This window comes from Polypterus senegalus, chromosome 1 (genome assembly GCF_016835505.1).
Source record: "Polypterus senegalus isolate Bchr_013 chromosome 1, ASM1683550v1, whole genome shotgun sequence".
Lineage (NCBI taxonomy): Eukaryota > Metazoa > Chordata > Cladistia > Polypteriformes > Polypteridae > Polypterus > Polypterus senegalus.
In genome coordinates this window covers 189,211,480-189,234,329 of record NC_053154.1, presented here as the reverse complement: position 1 = coordinate 189,234,329, position 22,850 = coordinate 189,211,480, and the positions used below count along the sequence as shown (strand labels likewise).

The following is a 22,850-nucleotide window of genomic DNA, read 5'->3' as shown; positions in this document are numbered from 1 at the left end:
TTGTATGAGAGGTTGGAAAGTAGGGAGGGTGAAAAGGACTTGTACCAATTGGCTAGACAGAGGGACAGAGCTGAGAAAGATGTGCATCAGGATAGGCCGATAAAGGATAAAGATGGAAATGTACTCACAAACAAGGAGAATGTGTTGAGCAGATGGAAAGAGTACTTTCAGAGGCTGATGAATGAAGAGAGAGAGAGAGAGAGAGAAGGAAGACTGGCTGATGGGGAGATAGTGAATAAAGGTAGTGAAAAGGATTAGCAAAGAGGATGTAAGGACAGCTATGAAGATGATAAAGAATGGAAAGGCTGTTGGTCCAGATGAAGCATGAAGGTGTTTAGGAGAGATGGCAATGGAGCTTTGAACCAGATTGTTTAATACAATCTTGGAAAGTGAGAAGATGCCCAAGAAGTGAAAAAGAAATGTATTGGTACCAGTTTTTAAGAATAACAGATGTGCAGAACTATTGTAACTGCAGAGGGCTAAAATTGATGAGCCACAGCATGAAGTTATGGGAAAGAGTACTGGAAGCTAGGTTAAGAAGGGAGGTGATGATTAGTGAGCAGCAGTATGGTTTCATGCCAGGAAAGAGAAATCCAGATGTGATGTTTGCTCTGAGGTTGTTGATGGAGAAGTATGGAGAAGGCCAGAAGGAGTTACGTTGCGTCTTTGTGGACTCAGAGAAAACAAACATATGATAGGGTGCCTAGACAGAAGTTGTGGTACTGTATGAGGAAGTCAGAAGTGGCAAAGCAGTATGTTAGAGTGTTACAGGATATGTACAAGGGAAGTGTGACAGTGGTTGGGTCTGAGGTAGGAGTGACAGATGATTTCAAGATAGAGGTGGGATTACATCAGGGCTCTGAGCCCTTTCTTATTTGCAATGGTGATGGATAGGCTGAAGATGAGATTAGACAGGAATCCCTATGGACTATGATATTTGTGGATGACACTGTGATCTGTAGGAAGAGTAAGGAGCAGGTCGAGGAGACCCTGGAGAGTTGGAGATATGCTCTAGAGAGGAGAGGAAGTTCAGCAGGAACAAGACAGAATACATGTGTGTGAATGAGAGGGAGGTCAGAGGAATGGTGAGGATGCAGGGAGTAGAGCTGGCAAAGGTGGTGTAGTTTAAATACTTGGGATCAACAGTACAGAGTAATAGGGAGTGTGGAAGAGAGATGAAAAAGAGAGTGCAGGCAGGGTGGAGTGGGTGGAGAAAAGTGTCACAGGTGATTTGTGACAGACACGTACCAGCAAGAGTGAAAGGGAAGGTCTACAAGATGGTAGTGAGACCAGCTATGTTATATGGGTTTAAAGACGGTGGCACTGCCCAAGAAACAGAAGACAGAGCTAGAGGTGGAAGAGTTAAAGATGTTAAGATTTGCTTTAGGTATAAAGAGGATAGGTAGGATTAGGAACAAGTACATTAGAGGATCAGCTCAGGTTGGACATTTGGGAGGCAAAGCCAGAGAGAAGAGATGGCATTGTTTTGGACATATGCAGAGGAGAGATGCTGGGTATGTTGGGAGAAGGTTGTTAAGGATGGAGTTGCCAGATAATAGGAAAAGAGGGAAGCTTAAGAGAAGGTTTAGGGATGTGGTGAGAGGGGACATGAAGGTGGTGGGTGTAATGGAGCTAGATGCAGAGGATAGGAAGATATGGAAGAAGATGATCTACTGTAGAGACTCCTAACGAGAGCACCAAAGAAAAAAAAGAAGAATAAGGAGATACAAACATGGTTCAGAAAGAAAATTGTCTGCTAAATGCATGTTAAGGACACTGCATGTGATGAATGACTTACTCATGATGACCCCAACCTAGTTCTGGAAGGTAAGGAAGTTTTTTGATGCGGATGATGCTATCATAAAGGGATGGCTGGAGGCTCTGGGCCACAGCATTGGCAAGAATCACAGCTATCATCACGGGCAGGATATGAGAGATCTGTCCAGTTAACTCAAACACAATGACTGCTGTGGACACAGTGTGTGTCACTGCTCCAGAGAGGGCTGCAGCTCCTGTAAAAGAGAAAATGTAAGAAGTATATAGATGATGACCACTAAGGTAAATAGCTATGGGGTGATGGCTGACCTATAGCAAAGAACCTCTGTGTTACTACTTTAATAGAATATACAAAAAAGGAAGAATACAGGGGTAAAGGTTGGCCTCTGGCTTCAAAATCTTTCTACCTTTTGGCAATATAAATACATAAAATTATTAGACCAGTAAAACTTGGCCAACAATGTGTTTCACACAAGCAGCTTGACCTTTTGCACACCAGAGCATGTCTAATCTTAGTATCTTGTAGATTTAACCCTAGGAGCCTGATCTACTTAGAAACAAACTGAAGGCAACCTACACTTGACAATAAAGCACTAAAAGAGAAAACTGCAACTCACCAACCACAGCATAGCCTCCTGGCACAATACGGTAAATATTGCCATCTGCATGAATCCCATCTGGAAACCAGGCTGCCATACTCTCACCAACTAGCCGACCAAATGCTGCACCTGTACAAAAATAAAACCATGCAAGTACTTTGATTAGTATGACACAAACATATACAGAATGGATTGCAGCACAATGAAACTTACCAATCACAAATACAGGCATGAAGGCTCCACATGGGACAGGGATGGTAGTGGCCAGAGCAGACATCCAAAACTGCAGAGAGTGAGGACACTGATGTTAGGACTAAGATGAGACATGCTATTGATATATAGGTACCACCTACTATAGGTAGTTTTCCCTATAAGCCTCCTGGTTGGTGTTTTTCACTTAAATTTTGTTATAGTAGTTGGACTTGATATTAATAAATTTAGTACCTTACAGTGGAGCGAGTTTTGTCAGAGACCATTGTCCTGCAGCTTTATTTCATTATCCTGTGCAATACAATGAATGCTTACCTGCCCAAACTGGACAATTTCTTATAGCACTGCAGACTGACCCTATTAGGTGTTAACACCCTTTACATTTCCCAAATGATATTTTAAAACTAAAATTTCCAAGTGGTATTCTAGTTCAGGTAATACAGCATTTGAGCCTTTTTAGATTTTCAAAACGCACAAAAGTATCCTCTTAGATTCTGGTACCATGCTGCCTTACCTTCTTGTAGTTTGATCCTTAGATACAGTATTTCAATATCTTTTGGCTTTAATGAAAAACCTGATTATATGAGTTCTTACTCTCCTTCAAATCTACTATGAGGCTCATCCTGCCAGATTTGAATCCTTACTTCTAGTTAATGGTATCCTTTCATCTTTTATTGTCCAATGACTGCTGATCCAAAGCTGCTCATTTGTAAGCATCATTTTAAAACTAGCACCGCTCTCATAGGAAATACTCACCCCTCTCCTCTTTGGGTGTGTACCACTTTCTGAATAAAATTCAGTCTGATATTGTTCACCTACAGCTCTCTCAGTGTCAAAGTGCCATCACCTTATCTCCTACACATTATGTGCTCCAGATGAAGGGAGTTCAGGTCAGAGTCAGTACATAAAATTCTGTTCTTATGTAAAGCTATGTGAGAGATCAGCCTACTCAAGGAAGATCCTAGGTTAGTCAGTCAAACAATAGCTGGTGCAACAGCAGCAGAAAGCCTTCCAGCAAATATTTTTAAGGGGGCTGGGGGAGGGGGCGGCGGTGATGGTGCACTTCAGAAGCTTTAGGCAGCAAGACTCTGCAGCAAGTGTGCATCTCAAAGAGCAGCAAAACCTCCCACCCCTGGGATAATTTGCTGAGCATGCATTTTCTTTCTGAACCCTGCATTATGTTAGTTTGCCTCCGATCAGCATGTTATACTTAACCCCTGAGGGGCACAGGGGGTGGGGGTCCTGTAATGAAGTAACAATGCAGCAATGAATCCACACTGCAGTCTGTCACATCTAGCTGGAACAGGTGCCTTTAGTTTAAATGTCTCCCTTGCAGACCTGGAGCAGGCCATTGCTCCAGGATCTCACTCGTTTTAATCTACATCCTTATTTGCATCTCCCACATCTGTCAGTAATCATCCTTTTTGACCCTCTTAGCACCCCACTGAAATTAATAGAATCTGGAAGAAAGCCAGCCTCTTCTCTATACATCCAACTGACCCCCATGCATATTCTGCTTGTGCATTCAGCCCCCTCAAGAATATCTTGCTGTTCTGCCAACGCGTCTGTGTCACTGACACATGCCAGCATCATGATGTGTCAAACCCATCTCTATCAGGCCAGCTGGCATTTGCCAACCACAACTCTGAGGGTAGCAACCATTCCTTTTATGTTTAGTGCAGAATGGCTGTAGCTTGAACTCAATAAGCAAAAAATATTCTGTTCTCAGAAATGCCAGTCCTGCAGCCCTGCTATTAAGGGCAGAAAATCTACTGACCTCTCCTGCCCATGCTGACATGGCACAGTGACAGTATGCTAGAATGCAGGTGCTAGTTGAAATTCACCAAGGGAAAGCTGCAAATTACTGTCATTAGTCACCCATAAAGCGTCAGGCCACTAATTTGAGATTCGGCATCATGTGTCTCCACACCTGGAAACCACAGGAAATCGGCTGCCAGTGGTCATTTGAAATATGCCCGACAGCATCAATTGTTAACTTCCTCTACCAGGCACAGGGCCATTTCTGTATAGTCACACTGAAAGGGGACAGTGGGTGGTACTGCCAGCAAATCTGTGAGGCACATAATCAACAATGAATATCTGACAGGTCCAGATTAAGGAAGGTATAAATTCATTTGGGAGTCAAAAGGGTCGGGCTTGTATATCCAAAACATACTCCGATAGTAAACGGGGTAGGGGCATTATCAACTGGATAGACAAACAAGCATGTTTAATACATGTGATGCAGGATCAGGTTATACGATCAGTGCGACATGGTAAATAGTTTTTGAAAGTCTCTGCTAGTCTGATACAAAATGATCTCAAATATCTTACTTGGCTCCAGCAGACCCCCCGTGACCCTGTAGTTAGGATATAGTGGGTTGGATAATGGATGGATGGACACCACTGCCTCACTTGTGTCCACTGCCAGTTAAAATGACACACAGTTTATGAAGAAGGGGTGTTGTACACTTCTTGGTAATGCAACATACTTGACTGGGCAATTTCAAAGTGAAACCCTTAATACCCCCTCCACTAGACAATCATCTTCCAGATCAGCTGCACGAATCCACAAAGTCCTCTGTAGAAAAATGTTCAAGGTCAGTCCCCCACATGCGTACAATGTAATAAGTGGCATGCTTGCTGACAAGTGCTGACACAAGCGCCAGCCTCTCAGTAGAGCCCAGTACCTGAAGGCGACACCCTGTCAACAGCATGAGTTGCTGGGCGCCAAGTCGGCTTAATCTCTCTGACACGCCACTCCAGGAGAGTTTATCTTGACTGGAGTGACGGAGTGCAGAAACTGGCAAGCTGGAGCTTTCCCACCACTGGTAATTCTTCTGGCAATCCCATGGGAGAAATATGGCCATGGCATTGTTTAGTTCAAGATATGCCAAAAAAGTCTGTTAGCTCTGCTTCTTAATTAGAACAAATGTTCATTCTGCCCACTGGAACCATCAGTCTATGTGAGCCCTATTATTGGCAGGTTGACTCCATGCCCTGATACAAATGCCTAACTCTTATATGACAGAAATTCAAATTTTTTAATCTGACGTTTCCAAGAGGCAGGTACCTTGTGCCGCATCCACTTTGCAACTTCTGTAACGTTTGGGGTGTGTGTGTATATATATATATATATATATATATATATATATATATATATATATATATATATATATATATAGGGAAAGGTGTAGGCTCGGTTTGTAACTGTGTGTCATGCTACTTTGGTTACTAAATAATGAAATTTCAGCAGGCATGTGGTTCCAGCACTGAGAAGGGGCCACTGACAGCAAACTGTTTCAGCCCACTCAAGTGCACCACCTAGTGCTTCACATTCTCACTCTCTGCACTGTAGTTCAAGTCAGAAATACTGAGACTACAGCAAATCCAAAGAAAGTGGAGATCAGATGCTCACTTAAGTATCCCAACTGACAAACTCAAGGACTGACAAAGATATCCACACCTATAATAACAGAGAAAATGATAGATTTGCATCTACATGTACTCAAAGAATCATGCTTTTCAGCAATACAAGAACAAGAGCATGCATGTGCAATTAATTAACACATGTATCCAAAACAAAACATACATAGGCACACAATAATCATATGTGGGTAAAATCACTGAAAAGATGTAAGATTACTGAGAAAAAGAAACACACCTGGGCATAAAGAAATACAATCACACAAATATATGGTGGGCTCACATAGACACATATAGAAGTTAGCACATTATAGGTAATGATCACATATAGGAGGAACTGATAGTCTGAAATTGTGTCCTACACTGATGCTTTATCTTTAATGAATGGAAAACCTAGATTGCTCGTAACCAAAAGTAATTGGTATTGGCTAGAGCACAAAGCTGGTGTGGAATTGCAAATTTTTGCTTATTTCCAATGTATTAGTGAATGGATACTTGAAGCCCAGTTATTGCAGCCTGCTCCATTATCACTCAAGTCTGTTCCATCACAGGGCGAACCCTGGACACACTGGAAGCTGTTGTGGAAAAGAGGATGATGGCAAAATTGGATGCCACCAAGAAAAATTCCCCTCATCCCTTCCAGAAGGCCCCTCTACTACTACCCACATGCTCAATCCACATTGGTGTGTTAAGGGGGGCCTTTCCTGCTCACTGCCATGAGGTAACAAAATGCATCCTGCTGATGTATTTGTTTAGCTTATTATGAAATATCTGCACAATATGTATTCTATCTATTTATTCTATTATTTATCTGTAAATAGATGGAGTGGCTGTATTATTTGTCCTGTGGGTCTGTATCTTTACATTTTATGTTTCTGTTGCTACATGGACCTAAATTTCCCCATGGGGTTAAATAATGTTTATCTAATCTTATCTAGAATTTACTGTCCAAGCAGTAAAAAGGGGATTCTACAGAGATCTAAAGCTGAAGGTAACATGTCATTACCTAAGTTTAAACATTCCACATAAATGAGGTCAAAATGAAGTCTATCTTTTTAAAGGAGGATTTATTATATACAGTATATAGTGATGTTCTGAAATTGGTCTATTATCTTTGAGAGGCTATTTCTTTTAACAATATTAATTTTGCTGGCTGGAGTAAAATGGATGGACACTCATCTATTAATATCTTGTTTAATATTTTCCATGATCATACCAAAATTATGTTCAAGAGATACTTTTACTTTCTTGCAATAATTCTTCCCAGGTCTCGGAACTGATTTGATACAGTTACTGGGAAGTGATCTAGCGTGATCCATCCAGCACAAAATTAAAAGCACACTCTTATTCTAAAATTATTCTGAATCCAGAAATCTTATGAAATTTGCGGTGTTATTTTCTAGCCTGATTAATGCAGGCCAGGGGTGCCAGGAGGCTGCAGCGTATTTGCCTAGCAAATGTAATACAAATGGCAAAAATTAGTAAAGGTCCAAGATCCAACATAGGTCCAACATTGGCATAAAGAGGTATTGTCTTTTCCTCTTTGATCTATATAATTGCAGATTACTTTCAGAGTTGGATAGCCGAGGCTGTAACAGCAAAACTTATTGGTCTTTTGATGGGCTGCTGTTTCTTTTGTAATCAAAAGTTTAAATTCATATTTAATAGAGACAACATCTGCTTAAGAGTGCATAATTTGGCAATTGTGCACATTCCTGATGAGTTATAGGAATCTCAGTAAACAGCTCTAATGTCCTTCTAGTCTGCAATTTATTTTTATGTGAAACATGCAAGATAATTTGTCCTCTTAAATCTTGCCATAAACACTTCCTAGATTGTTCTTACAGAAATCTCTGGGGACAAATTAGGTTCTAAGAAAATAATGAACTTTACAGTATAAAGTCATCATCAGCTAGCAATAATGGATTAAGTAACCATTTGTGAGTTGGACTTCTGGTGCATAATGATAGGAGTTCCAAAATAAGTATGGTCAGATAAAACAATTACATCACAATTAATCGAGAGTAATACATTGTTATCAATATTTTTTCTTGACAAACTATGATGTACTAGCCAACCCGCGGCATAGCATACGCCGCATAATTATGTATTGATGGGTGAACACTTCCGGAAAGACACAGTTGTCCAAATGGGGTTGGTTTTGAGGATACAATTGTAGGTGAATGAAAAGATGCAACTCTGGAGAGGGCAACATACAATACAGTGTTTTACACGCTGCATACAGCGATTCACATTCGCAACAAACATGATTCTTCTTAGATGGTGCTGTTGCGTCCACCCACGCTCTCGAAGCATACACACTGCCTTGTCATGTGCCCGCTCGCAAGAGCAACCAACAGAGACCCGCCCACCAACTGTAAGACCATGGGGCACCCCTCACAAACTGTTCTAGACGGCGCATACAGCGATTCACATTTGCGACAAACAAACTGTTTTACACACTGCATACAGCGATTCACATCCGCGACATTATTTTTCCTAGATGGTCCTGTCGCATCCACCCTCGCCCTCGAAGCATACACACTGCGTGGTCATGTGTCCGGTCGAAAGAGCAACTGACAGAGACCATCCCACCAACTGTAAGGCCATGGGAAACCCCTCGGAAACTGTTTTACATGCTGCATACAGTGATTCACATCCGCGACAAACATGCCTCTTCTTAGATAGTCCTGCTGTGTCCACCCTGGTTCTCGAAGCATACACACCGCCTGGTCATGTGCCCGCTCGCAAGAGAAACTCACGGAGACCCGCCCACCAGCTGCCTGTGTGTGTGCCTCTGTCTGTCTCTGGCGCTGCCTGTGTGTGTGCGCGGCTTTCTCTCGCGCTGCCTCTGTGTGAACCAGTCAGGCACAGAGAAGGTCAGCTGCTGAGAGAGCGTCTCGACTGTTGCAGGACCTGCATTGGTGAAGCAGGTGAGACGGTAATGAAACAGAGGCACAGGGCTTATTGGTTTTTAAAGACTGCTTCCTTCATTGTGTTTTAACGAATTGTTTTAAGGATACCCCTCGCAAACCGTTTTACCCGCTGCATATAGCGATTCACTTCCGCGAGAAACATGGCTCAGAGGTGCATGTGAACTCTACGACAGACGAACATAAATGACGCCGTTTTTCCTGTGTCATCGCGTCCAAGTTGGTGGGCGTGGTTCTGCGAGTTGTCGTCGTATCCAATGGTCTTAGATTTGGTGGGTGTGGCTCCTTCCTGCGTGCGCCATGGGCGTCTTAGTGAATCCACACCCCTTTCGGCGTGCTTTCCATGGGTGTCTTGCCTTAGTGAATTATATACTGCTCAAAAGAATTAAAGGAACACTTTTTAATCAGAGTATAGCATAAAGTCAATGAAACTTATGGGATATTAATCTGGTCAGTTAAGTAGCAGAGGGGGTTGTTAATCAGTTTGAGCAGCTGTGGTGTTAATGAAATTAACAACAGATGCACTAGAGGGGCAACAATGAGATGACCCCCAAAACAGGAATGGTTTAACAGGTGGAGGCCACTGACATTTTTCCCTCCTCATCTTTTCTGACTGCTTCTTCACTAGTTTTGCATTTGGCTACAGTCAGTGTCACTACTGGTAGCATGAGGCGATACCTGGACCCTACAGAGGTTGCACAGGTAGTCCAACTTCTCCAGGATGGCACATCAATACGTGTCATTGCCAGAAGGTTTGCTGCGTCTCCCTGCACGGTCTCAAGGGCATTGAGGAGATTCTAGGAGACAAGCAGTTACTCTAGGAGAGCTGGAGAGGGCCATAGAAGGTCCATAACCCATCAGCAGGACCAGTATCTGCTCCTTTGGGCAAGGAGGAACAGGATGAGCACTGCCAGAGCCCTACAAAATGACCTCCAGCAGGCCACTGGTGTGAATATCTCTGACCAAACAACCAGAAAGACTTCATGAGGGTGACCCAAGGGCCCCATGTCCTCTAATGGGCCCTGAGCTCACTGCCCAGCAGCATGCAGCTCGATTGGCATTCGCCATAGAATGCCAGAATTGGCAGATGCACCACTGGTGCCCTGTGCTTTTTACAGATGAGAGCAGGTTCACCCTGAGCATGTGACAGAAATGAAAGGGTCTGGAGAAGCCATGGAGAACATTATGCTGCCTGTAACATCATTCAGCATGAGCAGTTTGGTGGTGGGTTAATGATTGTCTGGGGAGGCATATCCATAGAGGGTCACACAGACCGCTACAGGCTTGACAAAGGCACCTTGGCTGCCATTAGGTATCAGGATGAAATCCTTGGACCCATTGTCAGACCCTACACTGGTGCAGTAGGTCCTGGTTTCCTCCTAATGCACGACAATGCCCGGCCTCATGTGGCAAGAGTATGCAGGCAGTACCTGGAGGATGAAGGAATTGAAACAATTGAATGGCCTTCACGATCCCCTGACTTAAACCCAATAGAACATCTGTGGGACATTATGTTTCGGTCCATTAGGCGCCGCCAGGTTGCTCCTCAGACTGTACAAAAGCTCAGGGATGCCCTCATACAGATCTGGGAGGAAATGCCACAAGACACCATCCGTCGTCTCATTAGGAGCATGTCCTGACGTTGTCAAGCATGCATACATGCTCGTGGGGGCCACACAAGATACTGAAAAGCATTTTGAGTAGCAGAAATTAAGTTTTGAAAAAATGGACTAGCCTGTCACATCTTCATTTCACTCTGATTTTAGGGTGTCTACACAATTGAGCCCTCTGTAGGCAGAAAACTTTTATTTCCATTAAAAGACTTGGCATCGTTTTGTTCCTAAGACATTGCCCTGTCGTTATTTGTATAGATATCCAACTTCATATTGAGATCTGATGTATCTAATGTGTTTCTTTAAAGTGTTCCTTTAATTTTTGTGAGCAGTATATACATATATGTATATATACATATATATACACACATATATATATATATATATATATATATACACACATATATATATAAATATATATATATATACACATATATATACATATATATATATATATATATATATATACATATATATATATATATATATATATATATATATATATATATATATATATATATATATATATATATATATGTATATATATATATATATATATATTGTGACGGACAGCGGGTCCCATGCCCGGCCGGACGCCTCTGATGCATACGCCCCGGGGAGCCATCATGGACTTTGCAATACCTCCCGGGCGCTTGGGGCAGTCTCCCTGGCACTGGATTCCTCCTCAATCTCCCCCGTGGCTCCATGGGACATGGAGTCCACCACAGCAGCCCGGTTGGGAGATGGGGTGGCCGCTAGGGTGCTGCAGAGTTCCAGCCACCACACTGGGCGGTTTATCAGCCCCACCCGGAGGTGCAATTAAGACCAGCTGGTCAGGCACCTGGATCACTTCCGGTGGGGCATAAAGGGCCTGCCTCCCAGTAATCGAGGCCAGAATCGGGAGGAAGAGGACGAGGTTGCCTGGGAGGAGTGGTGGAGCAGGAAAGTGTGGGTTTGTGTTTGACTTCTTTGTGTTTGTGCTTTGGACTGTGTTTGGGCTGTGTGGCACGGGGAAGACGTGTCACACAGCTGAAGAAAAATAAATATTTGTGAGTGTGAACACGTGCCTCTGCCTATTCTATGCCGGGTCGGGCGCTATAAAGCGCTTGTTTACACTGGCGTAGTCGTGCGGATCCCGGCCCGTCCATTTGGGTCGGAACCTGCGGTTTTTACTCTTGCTGACCCGGCATAGCGAAGCGCAACAGCGCGGGGCACGGTTCTCGGCTCAGCGGCGTTGGAGAGCGCGCTCCCGACGCAGCTACAGGCAAGCAATCGGGCAGGACTGCACAGCACAGCGCACTGAAGCGCGACACGCGGCAGGAGCCGCAAGCCAGCACACGCAGTACAGCGAAGCGCGACACGCGCAGGGGCCGCAAGCAGGCAGCGCAAACCAGCGGGACTATCCAACCGGCCGCCGAGGAGCTGCTGGCGCTTTTGTCATGGGGAAGAAAAAGCCGGGCGGACACAGAGGCCAACTGGCAGACGCCGCCACGCTTAGTCCGCCGCACGGGTTGCAACCGGAGGTAGGTGACGAGTTGCGGGTATGTTTTTCCGCCTGCGGGTCATCCTACCTCCTGGACGCCGAGGGGCGAAGCACCCGGTGCGGGCAGGGGGACGAGTGTCCATGGCGTGGACGACGGAGCAAGCTCGGGGTGGCGAGGCGGAGCTGTGTTTTCCTCGGCTTGAGCCAGCGGCTGGCGGAGGAGAGCCCGGACGAAGCTTCCCAGCGCGGCCCTGCAAGTGGGGCAGGAGCGGCTCCGCGAAACAGGTAAACGGGGGGGGGACGTGTGTCAATCACCCGCCGAGGAGGATCGGCAGGCGGGGATGACGGACGCCCTTCCCTCTCCTCCAGACTACCCGAAGGGCCCTGTGGGGGATCCACAGGGTCTTCTTGGCACGCGGTCGGCGGAGGGCGACACGGAGAGCCCAAATCCACCGCCGGCCGCCACTATTAATGTTTCTTGGGCTGTAGGGGAGGTGAAGTCCGTTGTCCTCGCCCTACAGTCCCTTTTACAAGTTTTTCAGGTCCTGTCGGAGGCGAAGGAGGGGCTGGAGAAGAAGCTCGGTATCCCGTGCGGGCCCTGGCTGAATGGCTTCGTGGACGGCGGGTGGCCAGCCTCCCACCGGCAGGACAGAGCGGTGCAGGTAAGTGAAGCCGGCACCGCAGAGAAAAGGGGCGGACGCGACGGCAGCAGTGTTGCTTAGTACTGCCTGTCAGGCGGACCCGCCCACCACGAGAGGCTGCTGTGATGACTGACAGCAAGGCGGACGAGCGTGCGGGGAGGCAGCAGGTGGAAACCGGCTGCCAAACAACCCCGCCCCGACCGCTAGCGCCAGTCTTGCGGCAGTCCAAAGGGACGCAGGCGGTGCGGGTCCCTCCTTTCTCATAGGGGACTCAGACCGCCAGTGCGACCCAAAGGAAAAGGGGAACCGGAAGAGGAAACCGGAAACCCGTACATAGAGCAGTGTAGTGCCTGACGGCTGGGAGCCGAAGGAGGGCTGCACTGCAGAGGGGCGGAACCGTCACAAGCCCTCCTCGGAGGGGGCGAAGGGGCAGATGTTCCCTGCCTGCTTCCGCATGCAGAGGGGCCGTACTGGAGGGAGTCGGCGGTGTTATGACTGTGGCCGCGGTGGCCATGTCTGGCGGGCTTGTCCCGAGGGACATCGGGCAACGCCCCAGACCTGTTTATTCTGTTTTACAGGGCAGCAGGAACCAGGAATGCCGACTCCCCATCCTGGAGAAGACCGCCCTCGCGGGCAGGCCGATGAGCCCCACAAGCCTCATCTGAGGGAGGGGCCATGTGACGGACAGCCGGGTCCCATGCCCGCCGGGACGCCTCTGATGCATACGCCCCGGGGAGCCATCATGGACTTTGCAATACCTCCCGGGCGCTTGGGGCAGTCTCCTGGCACTGGATTCCTCCTCAATCTCCCCCGTGGCTCCATGGGACATGGAGTCCACCACAGCAGCCCGGTTGGGAGATGGGGTGGCCGCTAGGGGGTGCTGCAGAGTTCCAGCCACCACACTGGGCGGTTTATCAGCCCCACCCGAGGTGCAATTAAGACCAGCTGGTCAGGCACCTGGATCACTTCCGGTGGGGCATAAAGGGCCTGCCTCCCAGCAATCGAGGCCAGAATCGGGAGGAAGAGGACGAGGTTGCCTGGGAGGAGTGGTGGAGCAGGAAAGTGTGGGTTTGTGTTTGACTTCTTTGTGGTTGTGCTTTGGACTGTGTTTGGGCTGTGTGGCACGGGGAAGACGTGTCACACAGCTGAAGAAAAATAAATATTTGTGAGTGTGAACACGTGCCTCTGCCTATTCTATGCGGGTCGGGCGCTATAAAGCTTGTTTTGTTTATATATATATATATATACATATACATATATATATGTATATACATATACATATACATATATATATATATATATTGTCAGGGATGCCAGGGGCCATGACCCGGCCGGGAAGCCAGGAGGGACCACCACCCACGTACCGCGGGTGCTGCGTGCACACAGCCCCGCGGAGAGAAAAAACCCCACGGACCGCCAGGGGTCCGTTTGATGGCCATACTTCCCTGACACAGGCGGGCGGTATGCCTAGCTGGAGAGCAGCGGTCTCCAGGGATCGTGCCGTTGCTGCAGGCCGAGAAGGTTGGTCCTACCTGTACGTCAGCCTCCGACGTCGGCCACCTCCTGTGGGCCCTCTCCTCTGGCCCAATCGGGTCTCCCCCTGGCCTGTGACGAACGTTCCTTGGTCCCGCCTCTCTTCGGTCATTGGCGGGCACCCAAGACACACCGTCCAACCGCGTGCCTGTCAGGGGGAGGGACGTCCGGTCCGCGGCCATCTTGCCTCCCTTTTCTCGGCGTCGATGCCTGCCGGCAGCTCTGTTGTTGCCAGCACTCTTCGAGACGCAGCGTCTCCTTCTCCGCAGCCTTCGCGGCTGCCGCTGTGCTGCCAGCGCCCTGCAGACCGGCATGCGCCCGCCACCGACGTGAATCCGGGAGGTCCCTGCCTGAGAAAGAAAAAACACGCCCGGCCCTCCCGGGCCGGCTGCCACTAGGCAGGGGACTCACCTTCCCGGACCCGTCCAACTGAGGACACCTCCTCGGCGAGGCTTCTTCCGACGCCATGCCGTCTCGGCCTGCAGCAACGGCACGATCCCTGGAGACCGCTGCTCTCCAGCTAGGCATACCGCCCGCCCGTGTCAGGGAAGTATGGCCATCAAACGGACCCCTGGCGGTCCATGGGGTTTCTTCTCTCCGCGGGGCTGTGTGCACGCAGCACCCGCGGAACGTGGGTGGTGTCCCCTGCTGCGCCCGGCCGTCCACAACAAATTTATTTGTTGCAGGTCCCCGCCTTGCAACAGGCGGAGCATCCTGCCGACTACGCCAGATGTCAACGGCACCCGAGCACAGACAGGCAGACATCTTGTTTTTCGCAACCACCACACGTTTATTTACACTATTTACAGTTCATTGGTCGTAAAGACCCCCAAATAATGGTCACAAAGACCCAGTTCAGTGCACAAACCCCAAATCACACAAAGTCCTGGCCACAATGCCTTTCTTCGGGCCGCCTCCACTCTCCACTGCTTCGTCCTCCTTCCACCCGACTCCAGCTCTGAATGAAGGGAGACGGCCCCTTTTATAGCTGACCCGGATGAGCACCTGGTGTTCCCGGCATTCTTCGCCACGCCCAGCGTGGCGGAAGTGCCGCTGTCCTCCCGGCTGCTCTCCGGGCGGCGTTATAAATCTTCCCCCCAGCACTTCCTGGTGTGGCAGGAGTGCTGGGGAAACAAGTCCCCAAGGCATTGGGCGCCTCCTGGCGGTGACCACGGGCTCCTACAGGGAAAGGCTTCCATGCCCTTGACCCGTGGTCCCCAAAGCAACCCGGAAGGCGAACCCCACGTGATCCAGGCAGGGCTCTGACCCTCTTCCGTCCCTCCTGCCCCGGCCGGGTCATGGCCCCTGGCATCCCTGACAATATATATATATATATATATATATATATATATATATATATATATATATATATATATATATATATATATATATATATATATATATATATATGTATATGTATATATATATATGTATATATATATATATATATATGTATATATATATAGTGTGTATATATATATATATATATATATATATATATATATATATATATATATACACACAGTGAAACCTCTAGATACGAGTTTAAATTCGTTCCAGCACTGACCTGGTATAGCTAATTTCTTGTATCTAGAACAAAACTTCCCCATTGAAAATAATGGAAATCCAGTAAATCCGTTCCGCACCCCCAAAAATATCAACATAAAAATCAATTTTCCTGATAAATAATAGATACTGTAGTTTACCTTTAATTAAAATAATTAAAGTTTACCTTTAATAAATAACACTGGTAAATAAAATGGGTTACTGTGGGGAAGGAGAGTCCCCCTCTGATTCAGGAAGGCTCTCCTCTCTCTTCTTGGGAATTTTACCCCACTGGAAGCAGGTTCTGGGTCAGAATCACTTAACTTTCTTTTAGTTGCAGGTTGCTTTACTCTTACACCACGCTCATGTTTATCTACGATTTCTTTCTTAATTTCAACGGCCATGGCTTCCCTTTTTTCTTTGCAGCACTGAGGCAACAATCTTCTTGAGAGGCATCGTGGAATAATTATTTTCACGTTAAATGCAAAAAAAACAAAACAAAACAATGAAATCACAAGCGCACAAACGCGTTGATCCTCACGCTACGTGAGAACAAGGAACACTGAGTGAGCTGACGGGCGGGCAGCGTCAGCTTGGGTGAATCCCCAAGTCGAGGCGGATCGGGAAACGCGTCACGCATACCCACAGCCTGGCTCGTGGCTCTTTATGCAAGTCAATGCTCGTATTTAGATCCGAATTTTTCACTCATACTTTCTTCTTATCTTGAATTTCTCGTATACAGAGGCGATCGTATCTCGAGGTTCCACTGTGTGTGTGTGTGTGTGTGTGTATACACACAGGTAGCCCCCAGCTTACAGACATCCGACCTACGACTTACGAACGGGGCTGCGATACATACGCCTCAGTCACTGCTGCTCCGTCATCTTTGGTCTGGGGACGCTGCAAGCGGTGGCTGGAGGGGGGGGCATTTCGCGGCAAACGGTGACCCGTGGTCCATAGTCTCCCTCATGCACACAGCTATTGCTCGTGTGCAGGAGGGAGGCTTGATGGGGCAGATCTCTGCCTGTCCACTATGCCACCGCAACAACTGCTCCTGACTGTATGTGTATGTATATAAACATACATACATACACACATACATACATACATACATACACACACACACACACACACACAGGGCGGTCCATATCTAATTATGCAGATCCAGATTGTCTGGATGACTTTGATTTATGTGAGGACGATTCCAGTTTGGCGCAACGACGATTCCTCATGTCATCAGTTCGCACACTTCTCGATCGTCCGGGATTGTTTGGGTGATTTGCTATGTAATAAACTTAATAAGTTATAACGTAATGATAGCGTAATAGCATAATGTCAAATTGACTTCCGAGTAGATCACATCTCGTCTCCCTAGTCTTGCTTCCAAGATTTTTTTTTTTTTAAATAATAGAGAGACGAGAAAAGTGAGATCTTTTGAACTTTAGCGTTACCACCAATTTCTCATCACCTACTGCCAGAAATTGTGGCCAGTAAAACAACAAATAAAACCCTTTTATTTTCGACATGAGATTGACCATGCAGTTATGAATTTGGCAAGTAATTGCATGAACAGGTGGCTAGGTGGGACTGAAGACTTCAACAAGACAGGGTGGCACTGCCACCCGAAATGTCAATATTTGTCATGTTACACTGCGTTATATTATTGCTGGCAAGATACGACCATTTGGCTATTATAAGAGTATTATAAGGGTTTGTAACAGAAGAACAGCTTTTCTGTAAGCAGGTGACATAATGCCAAACTCAGTTGGTGTTTGCTCGATGATGTGACATGAAATAAAGTGATGAAGCATTTTCCACAGGTCAGATATCAAGTATTTGAACTGCTTGACAGCCTGATTGTACTAGATGTCGACGCCATTCAATTTTACATAAAAGTGATCCCATTACATAATTGTATTAAAACAAACTCACCTCCCAGGTGCCCACTGTTGTCAGACTTCATCATTCTGACACTTTACCCCTTCAGATTGCATCCTGTCAAGGATCACTTTTAATGTACTTTACCCTTTGAAAAGTCACTCCAAAGTCTGCCAGATATCACTATTTTGTGGCTTTATCATATTGAACTCTGTTCATGTCATATCTAAACTTACTCAAGCTTTACATCCTTGAAGTCTGCCCCTATCAGAGTTCTGATCCCACCCCTTTACTCTTAGGAGTTTGATCCTGGTAAGTATCAATTTCATGCCATTTTACACTTATAGAAGTCAGATGCTGTGAATATTGATAAGCTGTGTCCTTGTATTTTTGAAACATACTGTACATTTATGTCATATCTCAGTATGTGCATAACCTCAGTGGACTACTATAGTATTTGATGTCAGAAGCCAGCAGTTTTTCCTCTTGGTAAATTTTCTCATCCCATTATCAGCATCCTTAAAACATTATGACGAGGAGATTGTTTTGCAGTTATTTTTTAAATTGTTTGTTTGCCTTTCTCAGTATTCTGCATATTTACTTGCTAGTTGTTGGATTTTTATCAAATTTTGGCATTCTGCATTCATACTTCTTCAGAGTATGATCTTGTTACACCATCCTTGGCATTAAGTTTGATATTTTAGAAATTAAAATATTGGCAGCTTCAATTCCACAGATTTTGACACATCTACAGTTTTAGCTATTAGTGGTCTGATCCTGTCATCTTTCTCTGCAGAAGCTTAAACCAATCAAGGTTAATCTAAAAGCAGAACTGCATCTAGCAGCTTGACCCCTGGGAGTCAGACTCTGTCAGATCTGAGAGGACTCCCTGATGCAATGGAAGTGCAATCAATCAATCTTAATTTTATACAGTGCCTTTAATAATATGCACCTCTCACATGCTTAACAAGGTTTCAAAAATGTTTCAAATACATAAACTAAACAGTACAATGAAAACACAGCAAAGGTGAAAAAAAGAAAGCACTTTCAGTTATCAAGTGTAGCAAGGGAGTTTAACATGTAAACCTAACAGATTTCAAAAGCATATCAGAATCAGAAACTTGTGCAGAGCTATACTATAAAGCTAAAATTCACAAGGATATAATTTAATTAGTGACAGACAATGTAACTGAAAGTAACAAAAAAGAGACTAAGTAGATCTACAACATAAAACAGCAATGCATCATACAAAGAGAAGGAACAGTAGGTACAGAAGCATAAACTGTAGTCTGATATTTATTTATTTTTATTATTGTATAAGAGAACAATGGGCAGATGTGCCATAATAGATCATGTGAACAGTATAAACTTTTAATAACTCTGATTTAAATTTTTGCTAATAAAGAGTAACACTTCTTTGTATTTATTTTAACTGTAAACTTATGTAACAACATAAAATAAAAGGAACATATTCACTAGACATTCTTAATGAACATAGATACTAAAAGTCATTCATACCTTCATCAAGATGAAGACAACAAGTGTGATGAAGACATTGGCATGAGGATGTTTCCATGCCTCCGAGATACTAATATACTCAAATTCTTCAGCAATTCCCTGTCGAGCCCATGTGCGGTTATCAAAAAGAGTGACCAGCGTCTCCTTCTGGGTCAGCTGGGGAGAGAATACAGAATAGCCAATTCAAGCCAAACATATGTACAATTAAGTTATGCTTGAGCACTCCAGTCACTTAAGAAATGCACAAAAAGCGACCTGCAGTTATGTTCTATGGTTGCTACAAGTGGTTTATTTAGATATTTCACAGGTATTAAAAGGGAAGAATATATTAGTGAACATAAGGCTGGAATATAATTGGCCTTAAGTTACTGTATGCAAAAACACTTTCCCCTCACAAACCAAGTGAAAAAAGGATATTGCTAAAAAGCAAATTACAAAATACATTTTCCAGCGTTGGAATTTTAGATTATTCTTTACATTTTCAGTTGTACACATGAACAATGCAATAATGATGCAAAATGTATGCTACATGTGGGTACTTGCTTCTGTGCCCATTAGTATGGCCCTGGTCTTGCGGGGCCAGATGCAATTCTTGGACAAGAATACGCATCTGGAGACAACCTGTTAATAGTGTTGTGAATATTAGCGAAATCTGATGCTGACTGGGCTATGTCAGCTGGGTTTCTTCCTAAAGCACATGCCACCATTTTCTCCAGACCATGAACTTTAAACCGCCAGTGTTTCAGGGGAAAGAGCAAAAGACACCGAACAAAAGATTACCCAGAGAGAAAATAAAAAGCTAAAATTGCGGCTATCAATTAAGGTCAGTAGCACAAGGTAACAGAAGCCTAATTACTATACAACATAACAAGTGCTGTGACAGAAGAGACAAAAACACACACATACCACTGCAGCTACTAGGCTCCATACATTTGAGAAATATTTCTGTCACTATGACTATTTCATCACTACATCATATTAATAGCAAATAGAGTTTAAATGAGCATCACGGTCTATGAATATACTACATGTTAAAACACTTGAGACTATATTCTGGCATGTTTAAATATCCAAGACAATCATCGTAACTTACTTCGTTTAGGCATGCAGTCAAAGGTGGATGTTGTGTAGACTTGTCTGTGCTTCTACTGGTGTCATTAGGCAGATTTGTTGATACTGTTTCTTCAAACACTAAAATCTACATCTCCCTTGGTTCTTTGTTATCAACTCTCTTTACAGCAGTCCTTTTCACCTCCTTTTGACAGGGTGTGACACATTGTTTACTTGAATGCACATTTTCACAAACATAGCTGTCAATTCTTCCAGCCTTACATGAACTCCTACACTAAACTACTGAGAGCATACAGAGTACCTGCAACAACTTATTATTCACTTTTAGTAATAGTCCATTGATTTATCTGAATGCTAATGTATAATCTCATGTTACAAAAAGGTTTTTTCCCTTACTAAAAGATTGTTTATTTTTAACACACTAGGGGGCATCACATCCTGCTTGCTTCGCTCGTCAATCCTTTTCCCTACCCCTGGCCTACACTATGCGCCAGCCACTTCGCGTCTCTGCCACTTGTGTTGTGAAGAGGGGGGCTGAACGCACCACAAGGAGACGCTGTCGCTCCTCCGAAACCCCCTCTTAAATGGTGATAAAATACATTTTTTTTTTTTTAACCTCCTCTTTGCTTGATCAGCTGCTGGCTTGATGCTGCACCCAGGCTGAGTGATCTGCATCTTGTGCGGCACACTTCGGTGATATCACCTATGTCCATATATTCAGTCTCTTTTCTCTTTTACCTTTTCATCAATATCGCATTGAATTTTGATTCCGTGTTTGGAATTACATCGTGACAACACAACGTATAACTGCCCATGAGTGAATATTGTTTCTTTCTCTCTACAAGAAATGTGTCTGGCAATAGCATTCACACAAATGCGAAATTATTTGTCTTGGGGTACTTTCACCAAACAACAAATCTTTTAATTCTCACAGATACGCATCTTCACTGGGAAGAAACACTACTTTTCCCTGATGACAACACGAATTAGACAATGTACAAGTCTCCAACTTAAAGTTTAAATCCGAACAACATATTCAATCGCTTTTTGCTGTTCCATTATTTCACTGAGTAATAATTTCCATTTGTTTATGGGGACATGAAAGTGTCTCTCTGAGAAAATCACGTCTCGTCTCCTTCCAAACTTGCAAGATTTTTTTTTTTATAACAGAGAGACATTTTTATATTAAACAGGGGTCTTTTCAGTAGACTTTTCAGTTGTAGACAGTGTGGAAGGTGGCCCAGACACAGACAGGCGGACACTGAAGGTTCAATCACCAACAACACGTGTATTATACATTATTTACAGTGCACACACACAACCTAGCACTCCTGTACTAATCACCCGCAGCCCAGGCCCTCAACAATGCCTTTCTCTCTTCTGACCGCCTCCACTCCACTCCTCTCCTCTCCTCTCCTCTAGCAATCAAATGTAGGGAGGCGGCCCCTTTTATATCCACCCAGACGTGCTCCATGTGCCTCCCAATGAACTTCTGCCGTCACTCCCTGGTGTGGCAGAAGTGCTGGCTGTGCACCCGGAAGCACTCCGGGTGTCCCTGGTCTTCTTCCCTCCAGCACTTCTGGAGGGAAGAACCAGGGGTCTCCGGGCTTTCAGTTGCCCCCTGGCGGAGACCACGGGCCCCTGTAGGGTTGAGCTTCCATACTCCTTTCCCGTGGTCCCCATAGCCACCAGGGCGGTCACCCCCTCACGGTCCGGAGGAGGCGTAATCCCTCCTCCGGTCCTTCCGGGCGTCCCAGGTGAGTACTGTCCCCAACCACTTGCAACAACAGTTTATCATAATAAGTTAGCTCTTTGCATTTCCAGACCATTGCTTCAATTTTGAGCATCACCTTCATGAGATGTTGGATTGGTGTAGAAATGTGACACTCAATGAGCCGGTGAATTGTTCCCACCCAGTTTTAAGCAGAATATACTCATGGTTGTCGCCAGATGTTTATATTATACATCTGGCTTAGCAAGAACAGCATGGACACAGCAACGATATAAATGTTTCCATGAATATGTAATATGTCTAACAACAACAAGAAGAAATAAAATGTGGCAGTGTACAGACTCTACAATGTATCATAAGCATTACCAAGTATAAAACCTTTCTCAGCTGGAACTTTGTGACTGATGCTTGAACATTATCCTGAAGAATTTGTTGGATATTGGGTTTAATTCATCTTGACTTTAACAAAGGCCCCAGTCCCTGAACTAGCCACACAGCCCCACAGCATGATGGAACCTCCACCAAATTTGACAGCAGGTAGCAGGCGTTTTTCTTGGAAAGCAGTGGTGTTCTTCCACCATGCAAAGCGCTTTTTGTTATGACCAAATAACTCAATTTTTGTCTCATCAGTCCAAAGCACTTTGTTCCAAATGAATCTGTCTTGTTTAAATGAGCATTTGCATATAACAAGCCACTCTGTTTGTGGTGTGAGTGCAGAAAGAGCTTCTTTCTTATCACCCTGCCATACAGATATTCTTTGTGCAAATTGAGCTGAATTGTAGGACGATGTACAGATACACCATCTGCAGCAAGATGTTCTTGAAGGTCTTTGGAGGTGATCTGTGGGTTGTCTGTAACCACTCTCACAATCCTGCGCATATGCCGCTCCTGT

General features: G+C 45.1%; 1 protein-coding gene across 5 annotated transcripts in view; it reads right to left on the bottom strand.

Moving 5' to 3' along the window:
* The window catches only part of clcn2c (chloride channel 2c), a 96,567-nt gene that overhangs the window by 17,107 nt on the left and 56,610 nt on the right, over window positions 1–22,850 (bottom strand). For all 5 annotated transcript variants that reach the window (XM_039765178.1, XM_039765160.1, XM_039765185.1 and 2 more), the window contains 4 exons: window positions 19,156–19,311; window positions 2,589–2,658; window positions 2,394–2,504; window positions 1,799–2,012 (listed from right to left, as the gene is read on the bottom strand). In XM_039765178.1, coding sequence (XP_039621112.1) covers window positions 1,799–2,012; window positions 2,394–2,504; window positions 2,589–2,658; window positions 19,156–19,311 — 551 coding nt within the window. The remainder of the gene's footprint in view (window positions 1–1,798; window positions 2,013–2,393; window positions 2,505–2,588; window positions 2,659–19,155; window positions 19,312–22,850) is intronic.